The sequence below is a fragment of the Ciconia boyciana genome, chromosome 3 (assembly GCF_034638445.1).
Source record: "Ciconia boyciana chromosome 3, ASM3463844v1, whole genome shotgun sequence".
NCBI classification, from domain to species: Eukaryota; Metazoa; Chordata; class Aves; order Ciconiiformes; family Ciconiidae; genus Ciconia; species Ciconia boyciana.
Window position 1 is genome coordinate 102730658 of NC_132936.1, and position 25667 is coordinate 102756324.

The window sequence follows — 25667 nt, forward strand, 5'->3', positions numbered from 1 at the left end:
TTTTTGTGCCACAAAATAACAAATTTGTTTCGTAGTGGATGTTTTTCTGAGATTTCCGTGAAATCTCTAATAAGGTTGCTTATCTGTCATTTCACCTACAGGTACATTTATGTCCCAATGGGAGGATCTCAGTCCAGTCTGCTGGGAACGCTCTTTTCCACAGCCCTCACTTTTGCCTTTGTAAGCTATTGGCACGGAGGACAGAGTTATCTGTGGTACTGGGGTGCACTTAATTGGCTTGGAGTAATTGTGGAATATGGCGTCAAGAGGATACTTTCTATTTCCCTTATTCAAGATTTAATTGTAAGTTGAATCTCTCTTCATTTCATGCTCTTGTTTCCTGGCTCCATGCTCATCTGAAGTTCCTCGTTACTAGTTTGGTTTAATCTAGATTAAAGGTTGTGGATAAGAGATAAAGAGTTAGCATTCCCTTGCACACCCTCCAGTATTTGAGGTAAACCATATAACTAGAATTTTACAAAGTATCAGCAAAGCAAACACGGAAATATGCATGGTCTTAAAAGCTTCCTCTGCAGTCCTAGAGTGAGTAACTGCTTGTCACGTTGTATATGGCTGAACAGAAGCCAGTTTTAACATTTGTATTCTGATTTCGCTCAGGATGCCCTTAAAATATTCATCTTCACTAAAATTAGGAGTGTAGATTTCTAACCATGTGTTTCCTGGACAAATGCGTGTGTAGCAGCTGCTTGCATCTGGGAACAAGCTTACGCTGGGAAATCTTATGCCACTAAAGAGCCAAGTAAAGAAAATATTACTTTGCTTTGAAGACCTCTGATATTTTCACTTTACTTATACTTTTGACCTTTATGCTGTCATGCTGTCCAAAGGACAAAATTCTTTGACATGCAATCATATGCAAAAAGCACTATTTTAATTTTGATGGTCATTTTAGTCTGCAGGTTTGCTCACTGTTAAATCCCAGATCTTCTAATAACTGTTTTTAAGAATAAATAATTCCTATGTCTTGCTTCCTTAGTAGTGGTAAGTGCACAGAATTCATACTCCTATATAATGTGGTGATGGTGACTCACTCTGCAGCCTGATGAAGTCCTGATGCTCAAGTAATTATGCTTGTTCTCCATCCCACCTGTCTCAATTTTCACTCCTGTGGCATCCCATGTGTGGCAACTGATACAGCTAAGTAATTTAGTAGCCAATAACAGCCAGTGCTACCTTATATCATCCAACTGTCCATCACTGTGAATTCAGTGGCAGTCTGGAAGCAGCTTTTTTCCTTCCTAGAGAATGAGTTTACCAGATCCATTAATCCTCCCTCTAGAGTGAAACTGAGCTTCACCATCTGACCAGCTGCATACGTTTGTCTCCGGCCTGCAAGACAACATAGTCTTTTAGGCATCCAGCTGTATGAGGAAATATAAATGTAGGGGATTTTTGTATTTGATGTCACTGTATTAGAAATCTTAAAAGAACTCTTAAGGAATCAAGTGGTTAAATACCATAGAAATGACAAGGATGTGGCATTATGAAGGTGGGGTTATATATGTTGGATTAATTTCTAACTAACATGTAGTTCTAATTATAGTTAACTGATGCTGGCAGTAGGGTTCTTCTTTGTATAAATTAACTCCTAGCAATGAACCAAGTGCATTTTATTCCTTTTCTCCCCTTGGTTTTCATTCAGTGTTTTTAAAGGCCTATCCAATGTCTTCCATGTCTCCCTTGTTTTCCATTTTTGTTTGGAAACATGGCTGTAGACCTTCCTTAGAAGACACTTTCACACCTATCTTTGAAATATTTCTGAAGCCAGCATTTTTAGTATGAATAGTTATGGCATCTGAATTAGTGGATTAGGCAGATCTTGCTGCATTTGGTTATGGCTGAGTCATGCTTTGCCTTGGGCCTTGAAGGTTTCTCTACAACAACATGAGCTACAGTCTTTGCAAACTACCCCTCATTGCTCTCTCCTCACTCTTCTAAGAAACTCCCATTTTCTTCTTGAATGTTGAGACTGGGGAGCAGAGGAGTAGTTGGACTTTGACCCTTCCTTATCAAGGGGTGGAGTGATGTGACATTCCCTAAGAAGTATCACTTGCATTTAAAATGGACTGCAAATTCCCTAATGCCCTGCATAAATTTCTATTTTTCCCTTGTAATCTGGCTTTTGGAAGCATTCCCATAATCCTGTCTGTGAGAGGTGTGCTGCAAGCCTAGTTACTGTGGTGTTGAGAACCCTGTTCTGGGGAATGGGTTTTTCACTTAAATTTCATCGGTTGATAAGCTGAAATCCTTTGCATTCTTGTGCTTCGCTCACTTGCTGTGTTGGCTCTTGAAAGCTATTTTTGAAAAGGAAAGTTTATTTTTGTCCCCAGAATAGCAGATGAGTTTCTGAAAAACTACAAAGCACAGGCTTATGCTTTTTTTAACCCATTCTATTTACCAAACCTCCTCATATATTGTTGTTAAAGTTGAGTTACATAATTCAGTTGAGCAGGAGGTGTTTAATTAGTAAAATATATATATAAAAAAAACAACAACCAAACTTGAAGAGTAAGTTGAATTTTAATTCTGTGTTTAAAATTGAATTGATCACAAAGAATAACAAGAATTATATCAAAACTGCTTCCCTTTTTTCCCCACTATATTGTCTCAATTCTCTTGCAAAAGAAAGATTTAGAAATTGAAATAAAGCACATTTGAGTCTCATCCTTCACAGAATCCTTGTGTTGACTAAGAATATATATAAAAAGAATTGGACCCTATATTTATGCACATTTTATGGTAGTTTAAATCTCAGCAATTGAAACCTAGCACAATATGGGTAAATAACACTTTTGTAGCAGTCTGACAAGTTTTAAATGTAATCTCAGGCATATTGAACTAGAGTGAACAAAGAAGCATGGGCATTACTTGTAAGAAGTAAAATCAGCATATAAACAAATATTTACTGAAAACAGTAAATTGCCTGACCCAAAAAATTGGATCTGAAACTTTTCGTTTATACTGGTTACAAATCAGTGCCTGGCTTCCTGATTTCAGCTCTAGAGCTGATGTACTTATGTACATCATCATATGGGGTATGATACTTACATCATTTTATGATGTTCTTATGTACTTTTCAGCTTACACTGCTGTGAACTTTCATGTTTCAGTGAGTTGTGTTGTGAGAAGTTATCTGTGTATCTTTTTTTTCCCCTAGAGATTACTTGTTAGATATTGGTAAATTAGAGCTGAATTAAGTAATACTGTCTTTTCATTAAAACATTGTATATAAAACAACAATAAATGCTATGCATCATAAGCTAGGGCATATCTGGGGACTTTGTATTAAACTGGAGAAGTTTCATTGTGTTTTTTATCAGTTCTTTTTTTACCTTTTCAGGAGATATTTAGACCCATACTGAGCAAAGTAGTGCTTTGTTTCTGATCCTATATTAATTTCTTACAGATGAACAGAGACTCCAGTAGTAACTGGTTCGAAATCAATGACAGAATTTGTATTGACTTTTAATACTGTGTCAGATTTCTGAAAGAAAATGCTAATGGCCATCATTCTTCCAGTGATTTAAATTTTTTTTCCTTCTCCTTTTTCCTTAAGGAAAACAAGATATAGATCTATATAAGAAATTAGATCTTGGTATAAAAATAGATTTGAATTATTTAAACCTTAGAATAGCTGACAACATCTTTAAATCAATGGATTTTTAAAAAAAGAAATATTTGGAAATCATCCAAAAGAAGATGTAACAAAGGGGATGAAGCTGGCAGATTGTTAAAATTAATGTTTTAATCTCAATTGAAACAGCAACATTTATCATCTTTGTTCTTCCGTAAAGTAAAAACATGTCATTCGGTCTAGTAAGAATTTTTTAAATTGAGACCTAAAGATTTCTCTTCTAAAAATCATGCTATGATGAATGTCTAGTTTAAGACCTTATTTCTAGCTTTATTTAGTAAGAAACTAAATACACCATAAACAATTCAATTCGAGAAACCAACTAATTTTAATCATGGCTTATTTTAAAGTAATTTGTACTATCCTTGTAAGTGTTTTAGTTTTTTAAAATATAAAATACTTTAATTTCTACATTTTCATTTATAGCTGTAACAAGGTGCGCTAATTAAGTCTGTTTCAGTACACTGTAATTGTCTTCCCAACCCCTCTCTGCAAAAGGGGAAGTATTTTGTATGATGTCCATGTTTTTGGTTGGTGTGTTAGATTCCCCCCCACCCCCCCCCCAGAAGAATGTTCCTCCATACATTTGTGTCTATAGTAAAAATATCACCATTGTTTTGGGTACCAGAGATGTGGTCCCTGACAACTGGCATGCTCAGCTTTGCAGAGAACAGAATTTTAGATGTCTTTCAAAAAGTTGGGTGTGGTGAGGGGTTTTTGTCTGTTTTTTTTCCCTCTGTTTAATTTTGCTTGTCCTGTTTCTTCTGCTAGGTGCATTAAAATTTCTACAGTTATTTGTAATAAGTTATGCATTATGCAGTGATCCTTCAGACAGCTGGTGTGGAGCATGGAAAGGTACTGACTGGTGAGCCTGACCTCTGGGCTGTGGTTCAACAGGGAATTAAGCTGATCTAACAGCTCACTGCTGTTGAAGGAGGAGAGGTTTAATATCCCTTTCCTCCCTTCCTTGCAGTCTCACCACTTCCTCCTCTGCACGCCTTCCTGCTGGAATCTTTGCTGAGCTGACCTAGCTCTTTACCCCAGCAGAAAGCTTTAATTCCTCTGATTATTTTATTGCTAGAAGATTTGTCTCGTGGAGAGGAATTTGAAAAGCACCCAAAGCAGTACAATATAGGAGACAAAAGCCAAGGAAAGGAAGTGGAAGAGGAGGAGCTCAACTACTTGGAACCTCCCCCTTGCAAACGTACATAAGCAGTACGGGGTAGTAGGCTGAGCCTCCGTATTTAAAGTCAGTGGGACAAAGAAACCAATTGGGTTCTGCTGCAGTAATTACTCAGCCCAATGTTAGGGCCCAAATTCAGCCTAGCCAAGATAAAGATTCCTGTGAATTTCACAACCATGTCCTATATACATTAAACAAATGTATAACCAAGTCCTTTAATGACAGAATTTATTTTTGCAAGTATAACTTGTTTTAAACTGCTGTGAGATAACTAAAGCTTCCTTCTGCAGCTGACTGAGGCAAGATCTGACTAAACATTAGGAACTCGTTCAAGGGAAGTGTGTATGTTTGACCACCTTCCAAGATTAGACCTTTAATAAGATCTCTGTAATAAATAAAGACCCTTCTCAGCTGTTCTTCAGCCCACACTAGGCTTTGAACTTTATTTTTCTTCATTTTCTGGAAAGAGTATTTATATCACTGGTTTACTAATGTCAAGCCTGTCTGGCCTTTTCTACTAACAGTTTTGTGTAATTCATACATTTTTATTGCATCATGGTGATTCAGTTAAGTGGCAAGCATTGCCAATGATACTTCGTTTCTTCATAACCTTTTTATGTGCTTGCTGTAGACTTCTGCTGGGTTTTTCACTTCACTCTGAGAATCTGTAAGAATGTAAGGTGGGGTAGTTGAACAAAGTCCCTTAACCAGACTCTTATTTTCTAGTGCAGAATTGGTTTTTGAGATATAGGTATCACCCATAATGTCAAAATCCAGACCAGTGGATGGGGCTTGCCCCCCACCCCAACCTTGAGTTCAGCCATATCATTGCTTTAACCAGAAATCTCTACTGTTTATCCAAAGTAGATGTACTCTGACTCAAAATTGATGGAAACTCTTTTCCCCAGATGCGAACGTTAGCCAGGGCAGACTTGTGACAACTGGTCTTTGTGTATGGTACCTAGAAGCAGCAAGCTGAGTTATTGAGGTGCTGTTTTGTACTGAGCTGCTGAATGACCATCAAAGGTGAATATGGGCTGGCAGATGCATGCTAGGTTTTTTCCACTGACTTTTAGCTTTGCCAGCAATAATTCTGAGTCAAGTAATTCTTGCCACGTTTCTGCTTTTGCTTGATTTTATTTTTTTTCCTCTCTTCTCCACCCTCGTGTTGTAAGGGTTCATTTGTCTTCACGGAAGTGGATCCCAAAACATTTTGAGAGCCCTGCTAAAAATGCACACACAGACACACGCTTGCACTCTGATTCTGGTTTTCTTTACTGAGGGAACTTCTTGCCTCAGACTCAGTAACAAAGACTGAAAACCTAGTAGCTGTTGTTTTGTGTGAGGGACAAGCATATGCAATATGATACAGGGTTCTATACAGTGAATGACAAAAGTGGCTACAGTAAGATTTCAGAGATAACATTGTATCATTTCCTACCTGTTGAGTACAAGCATCCTTCTCTTTGTCAAATCGGTGCAAGAAATGTTATTTTTGATGCCAGCAATGGAGAAACTGTTGTGATTTTCCATCTGTCTTTAACCAGATCATTGCTGCTCTGCTTCAGACCACAATGTCAGCTGGGAAGCCCCTTGCATAGCTGCTCAGTTGTCTTAACAAAAAATTGTTTCTCCCACCTACCAGCATTATCTACTTCCTCCTCTGTTTTGGAGATATCAGGCAGTATTCTGGTGCTCAGGCCATAATGCAGTTTGAAAAGCAAGTAAATCATGCTACGGGGTGAAAGCAAGGCAGAGTGGTGCTGGTTATGTTCTGCTTTGTTACTGTTACATGAATACGACCTCCCTCTGTTGTTCACCTCAAAAATTAGTCCAGACAATAGATGTCAGCAGTTACAGAAATACAAGTTAAAGTACTGAGGAGCGGTTGCACTCTTGTCTTTCTGCTGTGCCTTGAGCTACAGAAACTTGCCCCAGGGAAAGCGAGGTCTGTGTTTGCTGAGAGTGTTTATCAGATGTCTCTATGGGGATTATTACTGTGTATTATTTATTTGTTAACGGTTTCACAGTGGCAGTGTGGGAGGGCCGTAAGGGCAGGACCAAAATGCAGCACTAATGATTGGTGAAGTTAGATCCTTTCCCAATTTGATTACAACTTAAAAGGTAAAAACCTTAAAATGTGGATGAGAGAACCAGAATGAGCGGAATGGGAACCAGAAGAACAAAAACAAGGATGTCAAAGACCTGGACACAGAGTGCATCAGTCTCTCGACCTGTATTCCTTGATGAGAGCTTATAGGAGTGTGTACACTGCCATTACTTGGTTAAATTCCCTGCTTTAAACATAAAACAGAAAAGAGGGTGGTGCATTTCAATGCTGTTCATTTTGCACTTTTCACAAGCTGTCGCTTTAAAAAAAAAAGTTTGGGCATGTTCTTTGCGGTTGAAGAGTAAGTGTAGGAGCAAGTACAGAAATTTACTTCTGTGTATGTCAAACTTCCACACATGCATCTGTAAGTGTAGTGCATACACACGAGCTGGTAGGAGTCTTTCTTTAAACAGAAGGGAGGGTTGGCTGCTGAGAGATGCTATAAATGTAGATCTCTTGGAAAATCTAAAAATGAACTGGTGCTAGTGCAAGACAGCGTTTTGTTGAGTGAGTGTTTAGTAAGACATCAATAGAGAAGATGAGTATCTTCTCAAATACTATATATAGCATTTATTCCTAAATTCAGAAACAAGTTCTATTTGTGAAAATAGATCTTAACTGACAGCTGCTTGATTTTAATTGTGTGGTCCTCTTTTTATAGGAGTGATGTAGGGAATTACAGGTCATTTGCATCATCCTGTCTCTTGGAAAAATGTTGTCAGTTTCCGCCTTTATGTGTGAACCTTCCAGGAGCTATTTTTTACTTTTGCTTTGGAAGGAAAGTATATACCTTGAAAAGAAGCAGGAGATGACCTCAGGCCACAGTTCAGCTTGGGGAGAAGGGAGGGAAAAACTGCAAGCAAAATAAAATGCCAGAAAAATAAAGTGAAGTAAGGTAAAGGGGACTGGTTCTGGGTTAGAGCTATGTGAAGAACAGAGCAAACAGGACTGATTGCCGTGATTACTGAAGGGTACAATATCTGTTGATGGGAAATTAAATTTATTCTTCCATTTGGTGTGGCAGTTGTTGATGCTCAAGATCTAGTAGCACATCTCATTCACTTTCCGCTTGCAGGCCTGTTCCTTATCTTGTTACTGTTACAGCTCTGGGGATTCCACAATTTCTTTTGGATTATTTCATAAATGGATATTTTGCACGTGTATTCAACCAGAATTCTTTATTTTTGTTGATATTCTGTTCTGTGGTACAGTCTCTACGCTTATCCTATTCAACATCTGTCCCTCAGCTTCAGAGTGCAGGAGTAGGTATTATATTGGCATGTCAGCCTCTCATCAGCTGCCTTTCCTTTGCTCCTGCTGCTTTTCGAGCCTAACTTCTACCAACATTAATGAGCACACGTAGTCCCTCCCTTCATTTCTGCAGTCTCCCAAACACCCTTTTGTTGCTATTACCCATTGACAATGTATATTAACAAACATTTTTAGAAGTTGCCCCACTGCTTGGACCCAACCCATCTTCATTTCTACTGCTCACTTTAAAAATTAAATAAATTGACATTGTTTGGCAGAGCTTTGTCACAATTTTCAGCCTTTCCTCCGTCCCATCTGCTCCCCCAGCTGCTCAGTCACACCCTGCCCTCCATTTTCAGTGCGCCTAACTGCAGATAGATAAAATAGCCGGTAACTGTTATCAGGATGTGTCGCTTCCCTTCCCACTGTCCCATCTGCTCCTCGCTCTCTTTCAGCTTTTCACCCGTGCTCTTGTTTTTATGCTGGCCCGTTATTTTTGGCAAATGGGTGCATTGCAGATGACCCAGATTTAAGGGATGCATTGAGGTGTTCACTCTTGTGGTAATGGGGTGATTACCAGGGTTCAGGGGTAGACATTGAAGAGCTGGCCTGTCATTTATCTAAGAACATCTTCTAAAAGAAAGCACTTAGAAGTGCTTTTGAGATTGACTGGGTGGTCTCTGCTTCTGTAGAGAAGTAAACAAATTCAGGCCTTACTCTTCAGTTGTGATGCAATGGGGGGTGAAAATCGAAGTTCGGATTCTTAAACTGCACTGGTAAAAGGAACCCCAGCAAGTGATTTGAGGTTTTTTCCAAGCATTTTCCTGATATGCATAATGGCACCACCTGTGCCCCTCCTGTACTGCAGCAACTTTACCCACAAACATTTTACCCATCTGTATCCCCCCCCGATCCTTGTAAACCCTATATAACAGACCATTGCAAAGAATATTTCATTTAGGTTTTGTGACTTAAAGATGTCAACATTACATTAGCTTTTAAGTGTTGCTTCTCTAGTAAAAACCTTCGGGAAATTGAAAGGAAGGATGGAGCTTTAATAACCGTAGGAAGCACACTGACTCCCCTCTCATACAGTAGGAGAGGCAGTGAAAGATCATGCAGGACTAGCTGTTATATTCATAGTAGTTAATTTGCCTGATTTCTTCAACACAACAAATAGTGCAGTTTGTGTATCTTATTTTAAAATTATTATGGATAAGTTGGCTGATAGGTTTAAGTGGGAGAGGATGAAATCTGTAGAACAGATAGTAATTAAATATATGTTTAAAAAAAGACAACTCTTCTAAAAATTGTACTAGATTATTTTGACCCTTTAAAAACCAAAGGCAGATGAAAATAGTCATGTAATCTGTAGCGTTGCAGTTTGTAGTATCAAGCACATGTCATGTCACTCTGGCCATAGCATCTGACAGTCTTATTCCACGGTGGATATGTTCCCATATGAAATATTCGACTGCTTCTCCAGTTTTACCATATGCTCTTACTTTGCCATGTGCTTGGATTATCAAGTCTCTGGAAGGGTAGCTCAAAAGGAAATAAATGTTGTGAATCTCTGTTTTCCTCCATGAAGATGGATGCTTTTTTAAATTGCAGCAAATTTAATTCCCTTTCATGAGACTTGTTAAAGTATTTTTAGTATGAGCAAGCTTGATAACGTCACTGACTTTATGTAGAAGTTTTCTTTAATCTGTCCTCAGAGCAGCTATATAAATGAGATGCATTGCAAGTGCAGCATGTGTAGATATTTTCCATCTTCTGAGCGCTTGTCAAGAAGTTACCAGTTAATGTCTGTCAGGGGAGGCTTCTTGCGACATGTCACTCTGTCATCAGGCTGGGTTTGCAGTGTGGTGCAAAACATGCACACCAGTTCCCGAGCCCTCCCTAAAACGGCGTGATGCATGTGACCTGCTCCCAGAACAAGCTGCTGCAAATGGATTCAGCAGCCCTCTGAATAACGAGCATTTGGGACATGCCAAATGACCATGGTGCCACCACTGTTGCTAGAAAAAGTTTAAGAATGGTTGCTGTAGGAAGATGTAGGATTGGATCCCTGATAAAATACTGGGTAATATATTTCTGTAAAAGACTACTTCAGCATGATATTTTGTATAGGACTGCCTAGTTCTGACTGCTGTACAGAATTCAGTCTTGGGTGTCTCCCTCACCTTCCACATGGGAGGGTGAATGACTTATTCTGGTCAGCATTCCACAAAGTATTTTCTCCATTGTTGGCTAGCTAGGAGATGTAAATGCATTTAGGAAAAACACTTCTGGACCCTCAATTTCCTCTCTCCATGCCATTCAGTAATATTGTTGTACACAGTCCTGTAAATAAGTGAAAATGCAAATTTATTGTTGATTAGCTCTAACTCACCTTAGAGACAAGTTCTTTTAAATTATGCTCTGCTGTCTGAAGCCACTTCTCCTGCCATGTATGTTGTTTCACACTCATAGTAGTGTAATTACCTTGCAAAGTAAATGAAGTTGGTATTTTCCTTCACATTCTCTCTGACTTCAAATTTCACCATGTCCTTTAACTTTTGACTCTTAATTCTAACCTAAATGATCTAGTCTGGTGCATGTTGTCCTTCATAAGCTATCTTTCTCAAGAAACAACCATTATATAAGCTTCCTATTTCTGGCTTGGTTTTCACTTAGAGGCTAAACGTGACATGCATGTGCAACTGGAAATGGATTTAGGAATGGGAGTGTTTGGACCGTACAAATCCTTTTCATGCCCATCTTCTTCTACCCCTCTCAAACACATGCACAGATTTACTTTTCAAGGTACCCCACTACATGATAGTATCATTTATTTTTGTAAGATGACTGAGAAGGCCCAGTTGAGAGAGATCTGACGGTAGCCAATTTTGCTAGACCCAACAATGTGCAGAGAGAGGTTTTTTCCAACATCTGGTAAAAATGTCTGAGGCTGATCTTCATTTACAGTAGAAATTGGATTGGAACAAGAACCCAAACTCCATTCAGTTCCAGGAAAGGTGGCCTGAGCCAACCTTTGTAAGTCACCTCCTATGTCATGCCACATGTCTTTGGACTGAGTATCTTGACAATATGTCTATTTGTGTAGTTTAAATGCTACAGTCCATTTATTTCACAGTGTGTGGGGAGGTGGGGGTGGTGGTGATTACTAAAAGTAAAGTATGATGAAGTATTGATGTGAGATTACAAGCAAGATGGAACATTGAGGAAGGATGCAAATATAAGCATTTCAGCCAGGCAGCCACAGCTTCATTGTCATTTTAACAGTAGGTGCTCCTTCGCCACTCTATCTTCTGGCTGCATTTCCAACAGGAAAAGAGGAGAGAGAAAGAGAAGCAGTAAAACCCAGAGAAACGCCACAAATCCATAGCAGCTGCTTGTATTGTTGCAATGGAACTTATTGTTAAAAGTATTAAATAGCATAATGAAGAGTTGTGGGTGTGGAAGTTTTTTTCATTTTGTCTGCTTTGATGAAAACAACTTGCTGTATATTCAGAAAAATCCACATGCTGGTAGATATTTAAATCACAAATGTTATTATGGGTTATCTAGACCAGCCTCATTCTTTTTTATGGATAAATTAACGCTTCCAGTGTATTAATTTGAGCACAATAGCTGCTCAGGTACTTTCATAGTTAGCTTTTTCTAGATGATGTGAGATGTTTAAAGAACATTTTCATTTTTTACCTTTGTTGCAGCTGGGTAAGAGCTGCCTTGACATCAAAGACTCTCAGGAAAATGTGTACTGCTTTTTGGATCAATGCCTAGCAGAGTTAATGGAAATTAGCTACAGCAAAACCTAGCAAGGGTTCAGTGTTTGTCTAAGCTGTTGCTGTCTTAAACTACTCCCTTATACCTTATAAGTGACCAAAGGCTTTTATGGTCTGTACTACAGTTAACTTGTATTGTTTAACATATAGCACTTTTGTAGAGGGTGATGTATGATAGGTGACAGTTTTATTTATTTTTTTAGTAACTGTATTAATTTTTTAAAGTGGCAGATTCTTTAAAAAGATTCTTTTTTTATTTTTCCTTTTCCTAATTAAAACTGTTTCTCTATAGAGAGTTGATGAATAAATTTGATAGACAAAGGGAGAGTGTAAGGTAGATTGGATTATAGACTATGCTCTACGGATAAGCTACAGCTCAATCAGAATTAGTTAGCATGGTGTAAGAAGAGGGTAAGTTTGGTGACTCTTAACGCAAAAGTTCAAGCTAGCAGGTATGTGATCATAACTGCTCCTTATTTAAATTTGGTTGTTAACATGGATTTAATAGCAAGATTTTGGACACTTTCTCTGTGTGCATACACTTTATGCATTCCGAAAAGGCATACATTTTTCCTATATGGGACCACACATTCATACTGTGCATTTCAGGAGAAGACAAACTTCAGATATCCTCTGTCTGTGTGCGAACTGAAGGAGAATGTTTGGAAGTCCTTGGGCAGCTTTGGAGATGCAAAGTACTAGAAAGGGAAAAAGTTGTTTTGCTAAGTAACTGTTGGTGTCTGGGAATATTTATATAATTATCTTACGTTCTCTACCCTTCTCCTTTGCCCTAGTTTTCATCCAGAATTTTCAGAGAAAAATCTCAGTCTCTGTTTTTCATACATGAATGTTTTTCATAGTGTTGTATGGAAGATTGACTATTGCTGTATTGTGTGTACAGCCTGATACAGAGTACTTTTCCTTGAAGCTTATCCATCCCTATTTTTGTGCTGACTCAGACTGACTCATACACTACATATAGTTCTGACAGGGGCTAACATTCAATTTACCAGAGATCTACTTTGCAGTAATATGTTAAAATTGTATTTTTATGCTTGTAACTGTCATATATTTGAAGATTTGTCACTTTATAATCTAGCAGTTGAAATATTTGTTTTGATGCTTACAAAACTAGCAATTTAATTTTTCTAGGAATGTATTTTTAGGTCTGTTTTGAGCATGTGTTTATGTTGTTCCAGGTATCTGAGCATGAATCCTGGTCTGGCTGCAGCTATTAAAAATTAATTACTGCTCCTTTTTTTGATGCTGCAGTCACAAGACTTTATTTTCTGCAACATCAATGTCTATGATGTGAAGGCTGAACAGCTCCTGATAGTTTCCTTAGTTCCCATGCCCTGGCAAATGCTCATCACTTCACACGAAGCATTCAGTCTTTTGCAGATTCAGGCACTATGTAAAGAGGCTTTCAGCCTGGGGCCGTGATGAACAAGATATTTTTCCTTATGCAGTAATGAGACAATATTTCCTTGTGATGTGCTATAACGCTCTTTAAAATTTGTTCTAACAACTGAATATTGGGGGAAGCTAAAACTTTCTCATCCTTCTTTCACCATCTTCTTGCGGTCTCTGTGCTGCACTCACACCTCAGGTGATAATGCAAAATACAGATTCAGAAAGATGTAAACTAGTATATGGTGGAGAGAGACCTACTTTATTCGTATCATTAGAACAACAGTACCAAAAACTTTACAACAGGTATTCACACTTCTCAAACTTGAGCAGTAATATTTGCACTGAAAAAAAATTTGGGATTGCGTGTGTATTTAAACCTTTTTTTATATGGAAGTATCTGTTTGTCAGGACTCATTGCGATAACCAGTTCTGATCTGACTCTAGAATCTTTCAGTGAAGTCTTATTAATCAACCAAAGCATTAATGACTTCGGAAGTTGTTCAATGCTGTTTGTTTTATACTGAAGTGCTTTACTCCATATTGGAACCTATTGGATAGTATTATCCACCCCAGAAGCACGTTGTTACTGTCTATGTCCATCAGCAAAAATTCATCAAGGAGTACATTTAATAAGAAAAGAATTAAGACATAGAATGTATAGAACTGTCCAGTTCTGGGCTCCCCACTACAAGATGGACATGGACATGCTGGAGTGAGTCCAGCAAAGGGCCACAAAGATGGTAAAGGGACTGGTGCATCTGCCATAAGAGGAGAGGCTGAGAGAGCTGGGGCTGTTCAGCCTGGAGAAGAGAAGGCTTGGGGGATCTTAACCATGTGTATGAATACCTAATTGTAGGGGGGAAGAAGACAAAGCCAGACTCTTCTCGGTGGTATTTAGTGACAGGACAAAAGGCAATGAGCACAAACTGAAATACAATAAATTCTATTTAAATGTAAGAAAATCTTTTTTACTGTGAGGGTAGTCAAACACCAGCATAGGCTTCCCAGTGAAGTTGTGCAGTCTCCATCGTTGGAGATATTCAAAACGCGACTGGACACAGTCCTGAGCTGACCTTGCTTTGCTGACCTTTCTAGGTAACCTCCAGAGGTCACTTCCAACCTCAACTGTGATTCAATACTGCTTTTTATCGTGAAGTCTTACCCAAACTTAAATGGCATTGGTGGGAGTTCTGCTAGATATTTTAAAAGCTTTGGGATCTGTTCCATAAGGATTTGAACTTCTGTATAAAAGTTGTTTGTCATAACTACAATGTCTTTTTCTAACATTGCTTGAAAAAGTGTAGGGGTTGTTAACTTCATCTGCACCTTTTGTTTTGCCCCTCAGGAGCGTTTCTTCTCGCCAAGAATTCGTCGTCGACTTCATGCTGTTCTAGCATCTGTTAGCACTTCAATGTTGATTTTATCAAATCTAATATTTCTTGGAGGAAATCATGTTGGAAAAATCTACTGGAACAGGATCTTTATGGAAGGCAAGTTTTATTTTTGTGCTTTCTAGATAACAGAACTTTCCAAATATTACCTTCGGTGGGCTGAGCCAGGTTCTTCTCTCAGTGCACTAACTAGGAGTAACTTTTTTCTGTTCCTGTTCAAAACCATCAAAAATCTCTCTGATAAAACCTAAATAACTCTGCAGTCTGTTGGGACTACAAAGAAACATTGCCTTTCTCCCATCAAGTCTAGAAAGAGAGTTATCAGGCTTCTCTGTCGGAGAAATCACTGAAGATTGAATAATAAATGTGTGACAAGTTAGCCAGGTTGGATTTGGTTTCTTCTGCTCTGAATCTCATGTACATCAGTAAGAACAGGTGTACTAAAGCCAACCCCATAGGTTCTGTGGAAGGTTAATGAATGAGATCTGCATAATACAGCATAATTGAGCAATTAAAGTTTTTTTTGTAGTGGATCTGTTGTCAGAGTAGGGACCTTCTGACTATTGAGGACAAGGTTTGAGGACAGGGGAACTTGCGTGACAGTATCAGCCTGTGGTGTTGCTGAATAAGCAGTATGCAGCGTTGTACCGTGAGCTGACTCAGGAGACAAATCCAGCTTTAATTTTTTTGCCAGAGCTCAAAGTAAGTAGGACCGGTTTTCTTCTTAGGTTCTTATTGCTGCCAGAGCCTCATATTGTCAAACAAAGGTCTTGCAGAGGAATATTTCTTCCTCGTGAGGGAAGTACTAATAGGCTTCTGTGCCTAGAACTACTCTCCTACGAAGACCACCACTGTCTGTTGCTCCTTCATGCAGTGTTTTCTCCTTTTGTTCTTTGCAATGGTTTAGAGGTCAGCTCTGGAGTTCCAAGGTCCTACTTAAGCATCCCAAAATAATGAAACTATTAAAGAGTAAGTTATGCACATAAACTGAACAATTTCTCTTCTGAGCTCAAGCAAAACCACATTCAAACAGCCCTAAGAAAGGTACATTTTAGCATAAAATATAGTGAAGCTTTTTGTTAATACTGGGCAGGGAAGGTGGGGTAAAACGCTTTCTCATGTTTGGTTTTTGCTCTTAAAATATAAAAGACTTGTTTTCTGCTTTCTTAAAAAGGCTTCATTTTGTCTTATTGTTTCCTCCCAGTTAGTTGGCTAATAGTTTCAGTAGAAAAAAAATAACTGAGAGAGTAAGTTTGGAAGTAAAGTTAGACATCACTTCTTATTTATTTTTTTAAAAAAAAAGCAATAGTGACATTTTCCATTTCAGGTTTATAGTTTCATGCAAATTATTTTCTTAATGCAATTTGTATATTGTAAATGGAGAAAGTATGCCTTCCTCTTCAGAAGGGTTAGCAGTTGGCAGAATGCTGAGGTTTGCATCTGATGGACAATGTTTTAGCAGTAGAACAGTATTTAATTAAACCAGATCAATTATTGATTGTTTTTCTAGGTTTGGTTTCATGGGGTTTTTTTAATAGTTCTTTGGTCTATTGCTCTGCATATAACTTGAGTACATACAGTTAGTTCAGTATTAGGTACCAGGTGTCTAAGATAGGAATAGCAAATTAGTTTAGTCATTTGCAACTTTGTTTCCATGATGTGTTAATCAAATTAACTTTTTTTTAGAATGTAAAAGCTTTTTCTTACTGCAGCTCATACTCTGCTAGTAGAGATCTCAGTGTTAAGCTTTATATGCCTATATCCTTAGGTCACACAGATGACTGAGCATATTCTATTACTGCATAATGGTTCTGACAGCTCACGTGTACAAACTGAAATATCTGCTAAGATTTTAGTGTATCAACACTCCTGCTCCATTGTGGTTTTCTTACTATGGAACAAAAGCTGAGCATTGAAGGCCAGTCAAATCCAGAACGACTATTCAGAACTATGGTCTTCAATTTAAAGTAAATTTAAGTGCTGGTCTGTAGGAGATGTAACAAATCTACACATATGTTTGGAGAGTGCAAAGCTAAAAGATAAAGATAAGTAAATTTGTGTATAGTCTGTGCTGTTCTGGTGAATCCAATTCAATATATTCAGACCAAACTAAAGACAACAATGTATGCTCTTTGGTCATTCCTTTGTCAGCCCAAGGACAGATGAGATGATCTAGCTGCTTGTCTTCAACTCAAGTTTTTGTCTATATCCTTCATAAAAAATTAAATGCAGATATGCTTGACTTGTTTGAAGAAGTAAGTGTGGTGGTATTGGGTGAGTGTTCTGTGGGGCAGGAGGATGTTTGTTTTGGGTTTTTATTTTCACACTTTCTTTCTGGTGTAATGCAAGCAATATAAAGTTCCCATGCATGAAGATTTTCTCTTGTGCACTATGATGTTGAAGAGCTTTGATTAGAACAGATGCTGACCTCCCATCAGTATCTTGTGAAGAGTAGTCAAGAAATCTGGCAAGGGACCCCCAAACCTCTTCTCCAATATCCAGATCCTTGTCCTTGCACTTGGTAGACAAAGCAATGTTGTAATGTCCAGTACATTACTAAGGTCTGCTAGATGTGTATCTAGTTACTTTGAGCCAATAATTGTTAGCTTTGGGTTGAGAAGAGACAAGGTACTTGGTGAATTTCAGGTTAAAAGATTAAAAAGAATATTCTTGCTCTATTTAAAACCTTTTTGATCTGTTTGAAATTAATCTTAGTTTAGGAAACCTAAGCAGGGTTTTGCACCACTCTAAAACCAAATGTAGAGAGCAGACATTTGCATTTGGAGGACATCTCAACATCCTCAGCAACCTGGGCAGCAGGACTTGAGATTAGTTGACTGAGGTGGCAGAGGGCTCTGCAGCAGTAGTGTGACATAAAATCCCTCTGAGGTAAGGAATAGAGATCTGTGAGAACAAAGCTGTCCACCTGCACATCACCTGCAAAGAATAGTCAGTTCCTTTCCTTTATTCAAATCCCACAGAATTATGTCTACAAATATCTGTATGTATACAGGTAGGAAGAAAATAGGAGAACAGATGTGTGTTTCACAGATCGTAAATATAATTGGCATTTGTAGATCACTGACAAAATTAGTCAACATATATGCTAAACTCAAGAAATAAAATGCATCTCGGTGCAGAAATCAGATCTCCAGGTTTAGGTGCAGCTTCAGGTCTTGGGCATGGCATTTTCAGGTCTGGCAAGTAAATGAACCTCAGAATACCAGTATTTTAACACACTAAATGCCCACTGTATAGTACTTTGTAGTCAGAAATTGAGTTCTATTGTATAATATCTAAAAACAGTGCTTGGAGAGCAGCTTTCCCCCCATTAGCATGTGTGCAACAGTGATGCAAATTTAAAATGGCTAACTCTTAAAAGGAAGTTTTATTGAAGCTGAAGATGTAGAAAATGCACTTCTAGTTTTGCTCTTTGGTTACTGAAGAGGATCTACTGTGTTCTTTTGCAAAGACTGAGTATTATCAAAAATCTATACAGTTGTCTCAGAGTGGGAAGGAGAGGACATGGGTATGAAAGCAGTTAAACCCCAGGACAGCATAGTCAGTGTAAGGAGGACCATGCAAGTAAGCTACCTTTGTTATCAAAGCTTTGTGGATTGCTTTCTAGGAACAGGATTTAGATGAGGTTGTTTCTCAGATGTGGTAAGCTTTGGATGCTGCGATGCCCCTTGCCATGCCATAGGTATACCTTCTCTTCCCAGAATTCTTGCTTGACTGATATTTGAACTGTTTTGCAGTACCTCAGCAGCGTTCCACAGCTCCCATACCAATGACAAGGAGAGTTTATATTTGAGCATGCCAGGTAGTGGTATTTTTTAGCATTTGCTTTCATCTTGTGAAAAATAAATTAAATTTATCTGCCTCCAAAATTAATTTCTGTGCATCATTAAAATCACTGTTGTCAAAATTACGAGAGCAGTGGGGGGTGTGTGTGTTATATGTATGAGTATTTGTTCTTAAATTTGTTCTCAAACTGTTCAGACCAGCTTTAGTGCTTGTTTCTAAAACTTAACTTAGCCCCATAGGTTATTTGCAAAGAAAAATGTTCCTACAGCAAGCATTTGCTTTGACTTTTTTTTTAATAAGGCTTTTCTCATATGAGACAGTGTCACTCTAATAAGAAAGCAGCAGAAATGTCTTCTACATAACAAACTGATTTTAATCCTGTATTCAGATTAATTAATTAATACTTCACTTCAAAATGAGAGGCTCCAACGAGGGGGGTTCTCTTTGGAAGGGGTCTCTCCTGGGACCGGCGCTATGCAGTGCTGTTGGTTAAGAGGCTGTGAATTATCTTAGCAAGCATGGGCAAAGGCATTAGGCTGGGAGGGGACACAAGTATATTGGGTGATAAAGTACAAAATGCTTCCTGCTCTTTCTCTGGTTTGCAAGGAACAGAGCCCAGATCAATGAGGAAAGCACACAATGCATGTCAGGCGTATTTTACTTTGAATAGCTGTCTGAAAATTGGACAGCCATCATTTAAATTAACTATAAACCAGTACTTTAACTATCCAATTTACCTCGCTAAATCGTGAGGAATGCCCCTCTTGAGGGCAGTTCATCCCACATACATCTGTCTTAGCATGGGATGAGATACATTGTCACTCTTCACTGAGTTCAGAGGCATTTTGTACAGGCTAGTTTAGATTAGAGTGGACGTCCAACCTTTGAGAAGGTGTCCTTTAGTGGGCATCCAGCTAAGAGTGAATTTCACCCTTGGTTAGAAATGATTTACTGCAGGAGTACCGAACGGCTGGCTGGGCATAAGTCCTGCAATGAAGGGTATCTGACTGTTCTACCAGGTTGCAAACTTTGTGCATCAACAGTGTCATACCACTTACAACAAAAATAGACCTTATGCTGAGATGCATTGACAGCAGTGTAAAATGCATAAAATAACCTCTTCTGCTACATGATGTTCTGAAGGTTAAAGTTAAAATATGTCCAGTTTTGGTTACTGCAGTTTAAAAAAATAATAATCATCTGACAATTAGGGAGAGGGAAATACAGCAATGTGATTGGAAGTCTAGGAGCCATGACCCTGAAATAAATGGCATTGTTTTGTTTTGAGAGGAAAGTATTGAGGGGAGAAATAGGTGCATAGAAGTTTCTGCAAAGAAAATGTTAGCAAGCTATTCTGTATGGCCAGTGAGGTCAGGAGAAGAAAAAAACCTGTAAAATGTAGCAAGGAAGCTTTAGTTGAGGTAGCAGAAACTTTCAAACTGTAAGGCATGGAAAGTATTGAAACACATTACCTAGGTAAGCTGTTGGATTGCTATCTTTGGAGGGCAGTCTCCAGGCAGACAAAAATCTGTCAAGCAATGTAGAAAATATTGACTTCATCATGGTGTAGGAGGAACCTCTGAATGGCCTCCAGACCCATTCCAAGCCCTGTTTTCTCTAGGTGGTTCATCAGCAGATACAGCTGTTTACATGGAAGGGGAATCTGGGTACAGCACAGCAGGATTTTTGTGTGGATTTATATATTTCTTCAGTAAGTTAAGGACTGTGGTAATGTACAAAAATGCAGTTTCAGTAACATTCTATAGCAGTTTCTTTTTGAAGTTTGATCTGATGGGGGGAAAAAGCTCATAGTGCTGTGGCTGAGGTGCAATGTGGCAGCATGGCTTAGTGGAAGTCATGGTGCAATTTTAAACTACTGACAAATGCTCTTATGGAGAAGTCTTGGAATTATTTGCTGTTTCGTGCTTCTAGCATTTAGGATGAAATGCATAGTGTTGTATATAAATATTTCATTAGATAAATTTCTGAGAGCATTTAAAACCAATTGTACTACGCAAAACTAAAGCTGTTTTCTCAATGTCTAATATTTGTTCACTAATTGAAGATGGTGAACCCTTTATTTTGCCTCCAGCTTTCCATTTTGGCTTGCTTTGAAGCAAAATCAGGTTTTATGCTGATCAGAATTCAGTTATTTGGTTAATTTATAGGGAAAAGATTTTCATATCACTACTAGGTGATTACCTGACCTCCTTTATGGAGGCAGAAAGCCTTTGGGCTTCTTCAGAGTTGTGCAGCACTCTCTCAATTGTGTTTCACGGGACATCTTAAACATTGATTTGCAAGTGGGAATTTCCATGATAATGGCATACAAGATTCAGACATTTGAGCAAAGCAAAGAGTTTGGTGTAACATGCATAAATGTGGAATTTTTGGCTTGCTTTGGCAGAAACAGTAGACCATTATCTTACGACATTAAATTAAAATGATGCTGTTTGCTAATTACACTGTATCACAGTATTGAAGATTATTCTCAACACTTGTATTTGTTTAATTTTATTTAAATCATGTAGTAAATGAATTGAGAAATGAAAGGGTATCAGGATCCTTCAAGGCATTATCCTGGACTGCTGTTACCTTTAGAAGTTTTGCCCTTGATTTTGAAGACAGTGAAATTAGGTCTGTCTTCTACAAAAAAAATCACTTGTATATTAGTGCTCAAGATGCCTTTCTATGTTCAACAACTAAATAATTTAAAAACCATGAGTTACTTTATTGTGTAGCTCCACTGCTGTGTGAGATGTCAATAACAAAAAAAGATGAGAGATTCCTGTATTGGTGGGTGTATGCTCTAGTCTGGCTCATGTAAGATCATGTCTACCCATTAGATATGTTGCTTATCACATGCCTCATTTGCTGCAATGATGAGTGTAGGAAAAATGTCTCCAGATGATCAGCAGTTCATACGACAGCATCTCTCCCTTCAGAAACTGAGTATTGCGAGTTAGCTTAGTGAACATATTTAACACATTTTAAGGGCTGAAGGAAGCTAACAAAAAGACTCAGAGCAAAGTAGTTAGAACTTGTTATTAAACAGGGTTTTGTTGGACTTTTTAATGCTGAGGTGTTGCCGGATAACATACAATGATGTATAGGAGCCATATTGCAGTTCAACAACTTCTGAGATTGGTAACAGCAATATCTGTAAATGTCTAGCTATGAAGAGGCTTAAAGGTGCAGGAGGAATGAAATCATGTAGCAAAGGACCTTAAAGGAGGCCACAAGACCTGTCAGCTGAGGCATCCCTGTGACTGTGTGATACTTTGCTGTCCATTCTGTGCAACTCTTGCAAAGCCTTCATTCAAATTTCTTTGCACCTGAAAGGAAAAGGAGGGCTACTTCAGTGACTGACTGTTCAGAGTTGTCATCGTTTGTGTTTTCAGGTGGCCCTTGTTTTGGTTTGGAAGCTTCTGCTGTAGAGTAGCTGGCATATGGTCTTCCAGCACTCCTGTTCCTCCAGATTTTCACTTTCACTGAGAAATCCCACTTGCTGCTGTTATGCAGAAATTTACTTAAGGTCATTTTTTCCAAAAATACATTTATGAATGCTATATTGATGGATTGCATAATTTAGAGAAATATTGCATCATGGCAGGAATAATACTGAAGATGTCACGTTTTTCCAAATGATTCATTCCTCTTCATACACAAAGGAAACTTGTTTTTACAATCATTTATGTGACCTTGCTTGGTGGGTGCAGTTCATTGGGAAGTGAACTGGCAAAATACCAAGAAAAATTAATTTTGATCTGCAGTAATAAGGAGGCAGTGGTTTGGTTTGGTTTTTTTTCCCCCTTCACCTTCCAAAGAATGAGAGCTGTATAAAAGCAAATACTCACATGTTTTTTGGCAGTTTTCTTTAGAGTTGAAACAATAAAGCATGTTCTGCCACTTTCTGTTGAATCACATTGCTTTGAGCCTCTGTTCTTCTGCGAAAACTGTTGGAGCATTGCTATGTTTAAATTCAACTGTTGCCGTTGAATCGCAATAGCTTATTATTTGTCTTTACAGTCTTGGGGCCCGATCCTGCAATCATATCAATGCAGAAAGGTTTTTCTATCTAGAAGGTTGCAGAACATGTGCAGGCACGTCTGCCAGGATCAATATGATTGCAGGGTCAGAATCGGTCACAAAGAACCTACATCTCATATACCATTTTAAAACCTTTATTTTACATATGACATGTACAAGTACAAAAATGCAGGAGAGTCTACACTCTGACTGCATGTACAGAGTTCACTGTTGTGCATTATGTTGTATGTGACTTACAGAACTAAGCAAACTACACTGCATGCAGCAAATGGGGAGTTGTTCCTACATTGCACTGCCTTCTTGGCAATCTACAGCTCTTTTATTAAAAGGCAAGGATTTGCTACTTAATGAGCTTGCTGATCACAGGCAAAATGCCCTCACATTTTCAATGTTGGTCAAGGCTCATACAGCCTTTTTCTTATTGTAATGATGCCAGTAAAGTGTAGGGTGGTACGATGAGCAGTTGTAGTGGGTTGGCCCAGTCTATCTTACAAATGTAACCTTGCTCGTAGCAATGTGCTTAGTATGGAAGCTGGAATGAATGATACTGCCGAACATGCATGTTCTGCTGGTGTAGCAGATCAGTACGTGCTGTTTTAGCATAGTCTTTCGGAGACTGAAGTAGTTTGAATGTGTGGACCCTTTATGTCTTAAACATAGCATGAACATAAAAAATAAAACTAGTTTTTGTCTCAAAAAGCTTAAATTGCCATGACCTCATGACTGCTCGTCAACATGCAATTCAGCTTGTAATTCCCATAGCAGAGATCAGCAAAGAAGTAAGAAGGTGGGAATGGTTTTAAAATTAATGGGAGAACTTTTTAAAAAAATAATCTTGTAACACCTCTAGAATGCCTTTCTCTTTTGGGTCCTTATGCATATAAAGTACAATGGCAGACACGTCAAAAGGCTATGTAGGAATACCCTTGGAACCACGTTTTCTTGAAACTGTTCTTTGGGAATTACTAACAAGACAGGAATAGTGCTCCCTCGTTTCCCCTGTGAGCTGTAGATTAACCGGGGGGGACTGGGGCTGAGGGCTGCCAGAGGGAGCAGTGTTGTTGCTTCCAGAAGCAACACTGGAAGATGGCTGTGGTTATGCCAGGTCTTTTTTGTCATGCATGACCAGCAAGAGTAATTTTTGAGGACGATTAGCTTTCTTTTCCACTCCAGGCCGTGCTCATCCTCAGTGTTGAGGGGAGAGATATAATTTTGGCCATATCTTGCAGAGGAAGAAGTGTAGCGACCCACACTGACCATGACTGTCTCTCTTCCCTGCCATTGCACTTGCTGGCTCTTGCCATGCAAAATAGCCCAGCCAAGAACCTTAGGAGGGCAGAGGACGCTCACAGTTCTGCCTTCTCATTCCCTTGTTTTTTTGCCATACACAGCAAAAGTCTCACAATGACTCACAGTAATATAGCCTGGTATAAAATACTTGAATTGCTGTTTTATACTTACTTTGTCACTATGCTTATTGGGCAATTTATACATAAATGAACTCATGGATGTGGTGGCATGTATGTAAGTGATTAGCAAGAGCCATAATTTCAGCTAAGACTTGCAACCATCAAGAAAAGTTCTCTGAAGAATGATGCAATCTTTTTCTTTTCCCTTATTCAGAAATTTCCAGGAGTCTTGTAGCTGCTACTTCTTTCTCATCATCGAATCCTGTTTCTTCCTTCTGTCAGCTCCTTTCATCTGTCTTCAGATTTGAACTAGTCCTGACTCTTTCACTTTTTTCAAATGCTCATTGAGAGAACAGTTCCCAAATACAGAAAGTAACCATCTAACAGCAGGAACTGGAACACCAGCTGTATTTAGCTTTGCAATCATTGAGACTTTCATGACAACTTTCCAAGTTGTTTATTTCCTGAAAAGTGATGTTAAAACAGCATTGTGGGGTTCCACAATTACTGCCACTTGGAGCCTGCTAGATCAAATTTTCTCAGCTTCTAGGAAAAAAAGACACTTTTTTCCAAATGCCAGCCCTGTGTATCAGCTTGAGATCAGAAATTCAAGCTGTGTTCATTCTGGCTCTTGCATCTCTAGCAGCAAAGTCACAGATGTTCTTAACAATTCTGTTGTGAAGATGCATGGGCCACAGAGGAGGCAGATCCTCTTCTAAAAGTTGCGTTGCCTGTGCAACGGGAATCAAAAGCAATTAAGAGCTTATTTTTCTCACCAAGGAAGCTTGACGGGACTTTTTACAACACTATAGCACAGTTCTGCTGCATAAGTAGGCAATGCTGTTTTGTCTATAGTTCTGTTCTAGGTTCACAAACATAGATAGTTGTCTCAGACTATTTTAGCATCTTTCTTTTTATCTCTGAATGAATTTATTTCAACCATCTTTAAATAGCTACTGCTTTAAAGAACAGGAAAACTAAAAGTACGAGGATCCTGCAAAAAATTGACTGATTTGATTAGGCCTTGTCTCTGTCTTGACTGTTGGTTTTGTGGGTAGGGTTTTGGTATGGGGGGTTTTGAGAGGGAGAGAGCGAAACATTGTACCCATATTTAATAAAATTTATAGACTTACACCCTCATAAATGCTGACAGTTCTGTAAAACATCTTCTAGCTCCTGTCACTATGTTTCTTACTAAATTGCATGCTGTGGCATGTTTTCTTAGGGCATGTGGTCCCAGCCCACAAAGATTTGAAACTGTGCAGAGCTGGCATTTAAGTTCATACCCAGCTTGGAATATATCAAACCTTATGTGGACCTGATCAAACCCTAAGAGAAACCCCACCATACAGTGGGGCAAACTTAGCTCTGATGTCCCTAAGGAAGTGCTGTGAGGGCAGAGGTTTGCCTCCTTCCTAAACAGCTGGGATGCTTTGCTCAGTGTTACACCACTCTACTGAGCAGGGAGGACTGTGGCGCTACTACTTTTCTGATCCCTTTGGGCACTGTCTTCTCCTGAGAAAATGTAGAGATGTCTGTCTCTAACTTGTAAAACCTCAGTTCTGTCTGCTGCAGAGGCTGCACCCCTGGGGATACAATGCTCTCCA

The 25667-nt window shown here is 38.7% G+C and overlaps 1 protein-coding gene across 4 annotated transcripts in view; it reads left to right on the forward strand.

Moving 5' to 3' along the window:
* HHAT (hedgehog acyltransferase) overlaps nucleotides 1-25667 on the forward strand; it is a 163831-nt gene that overhangs the window by 77300 nt on the left and 60864 nt on the right. For 3 of the 4 annotated variants that reach the window (XM_072856859.1, XM_072856856.1, XM_072856857.1), the window contains 2 exons: nucleotides 102-303; nucleotides 14749-14893. In XM_072856859.1, coding sequence (XP_072712960.1) covers nucleotides 102-303; nucleotides 14749-14893 — 347 coding nt within the window. The remainder of the gene's footprint in view (nucleotides 1-101; nucleotides 304-14748; nucleotides 14894-25667) is intronic. The other variant, XM_072856858.1, reaches the window with a different exon arrangement.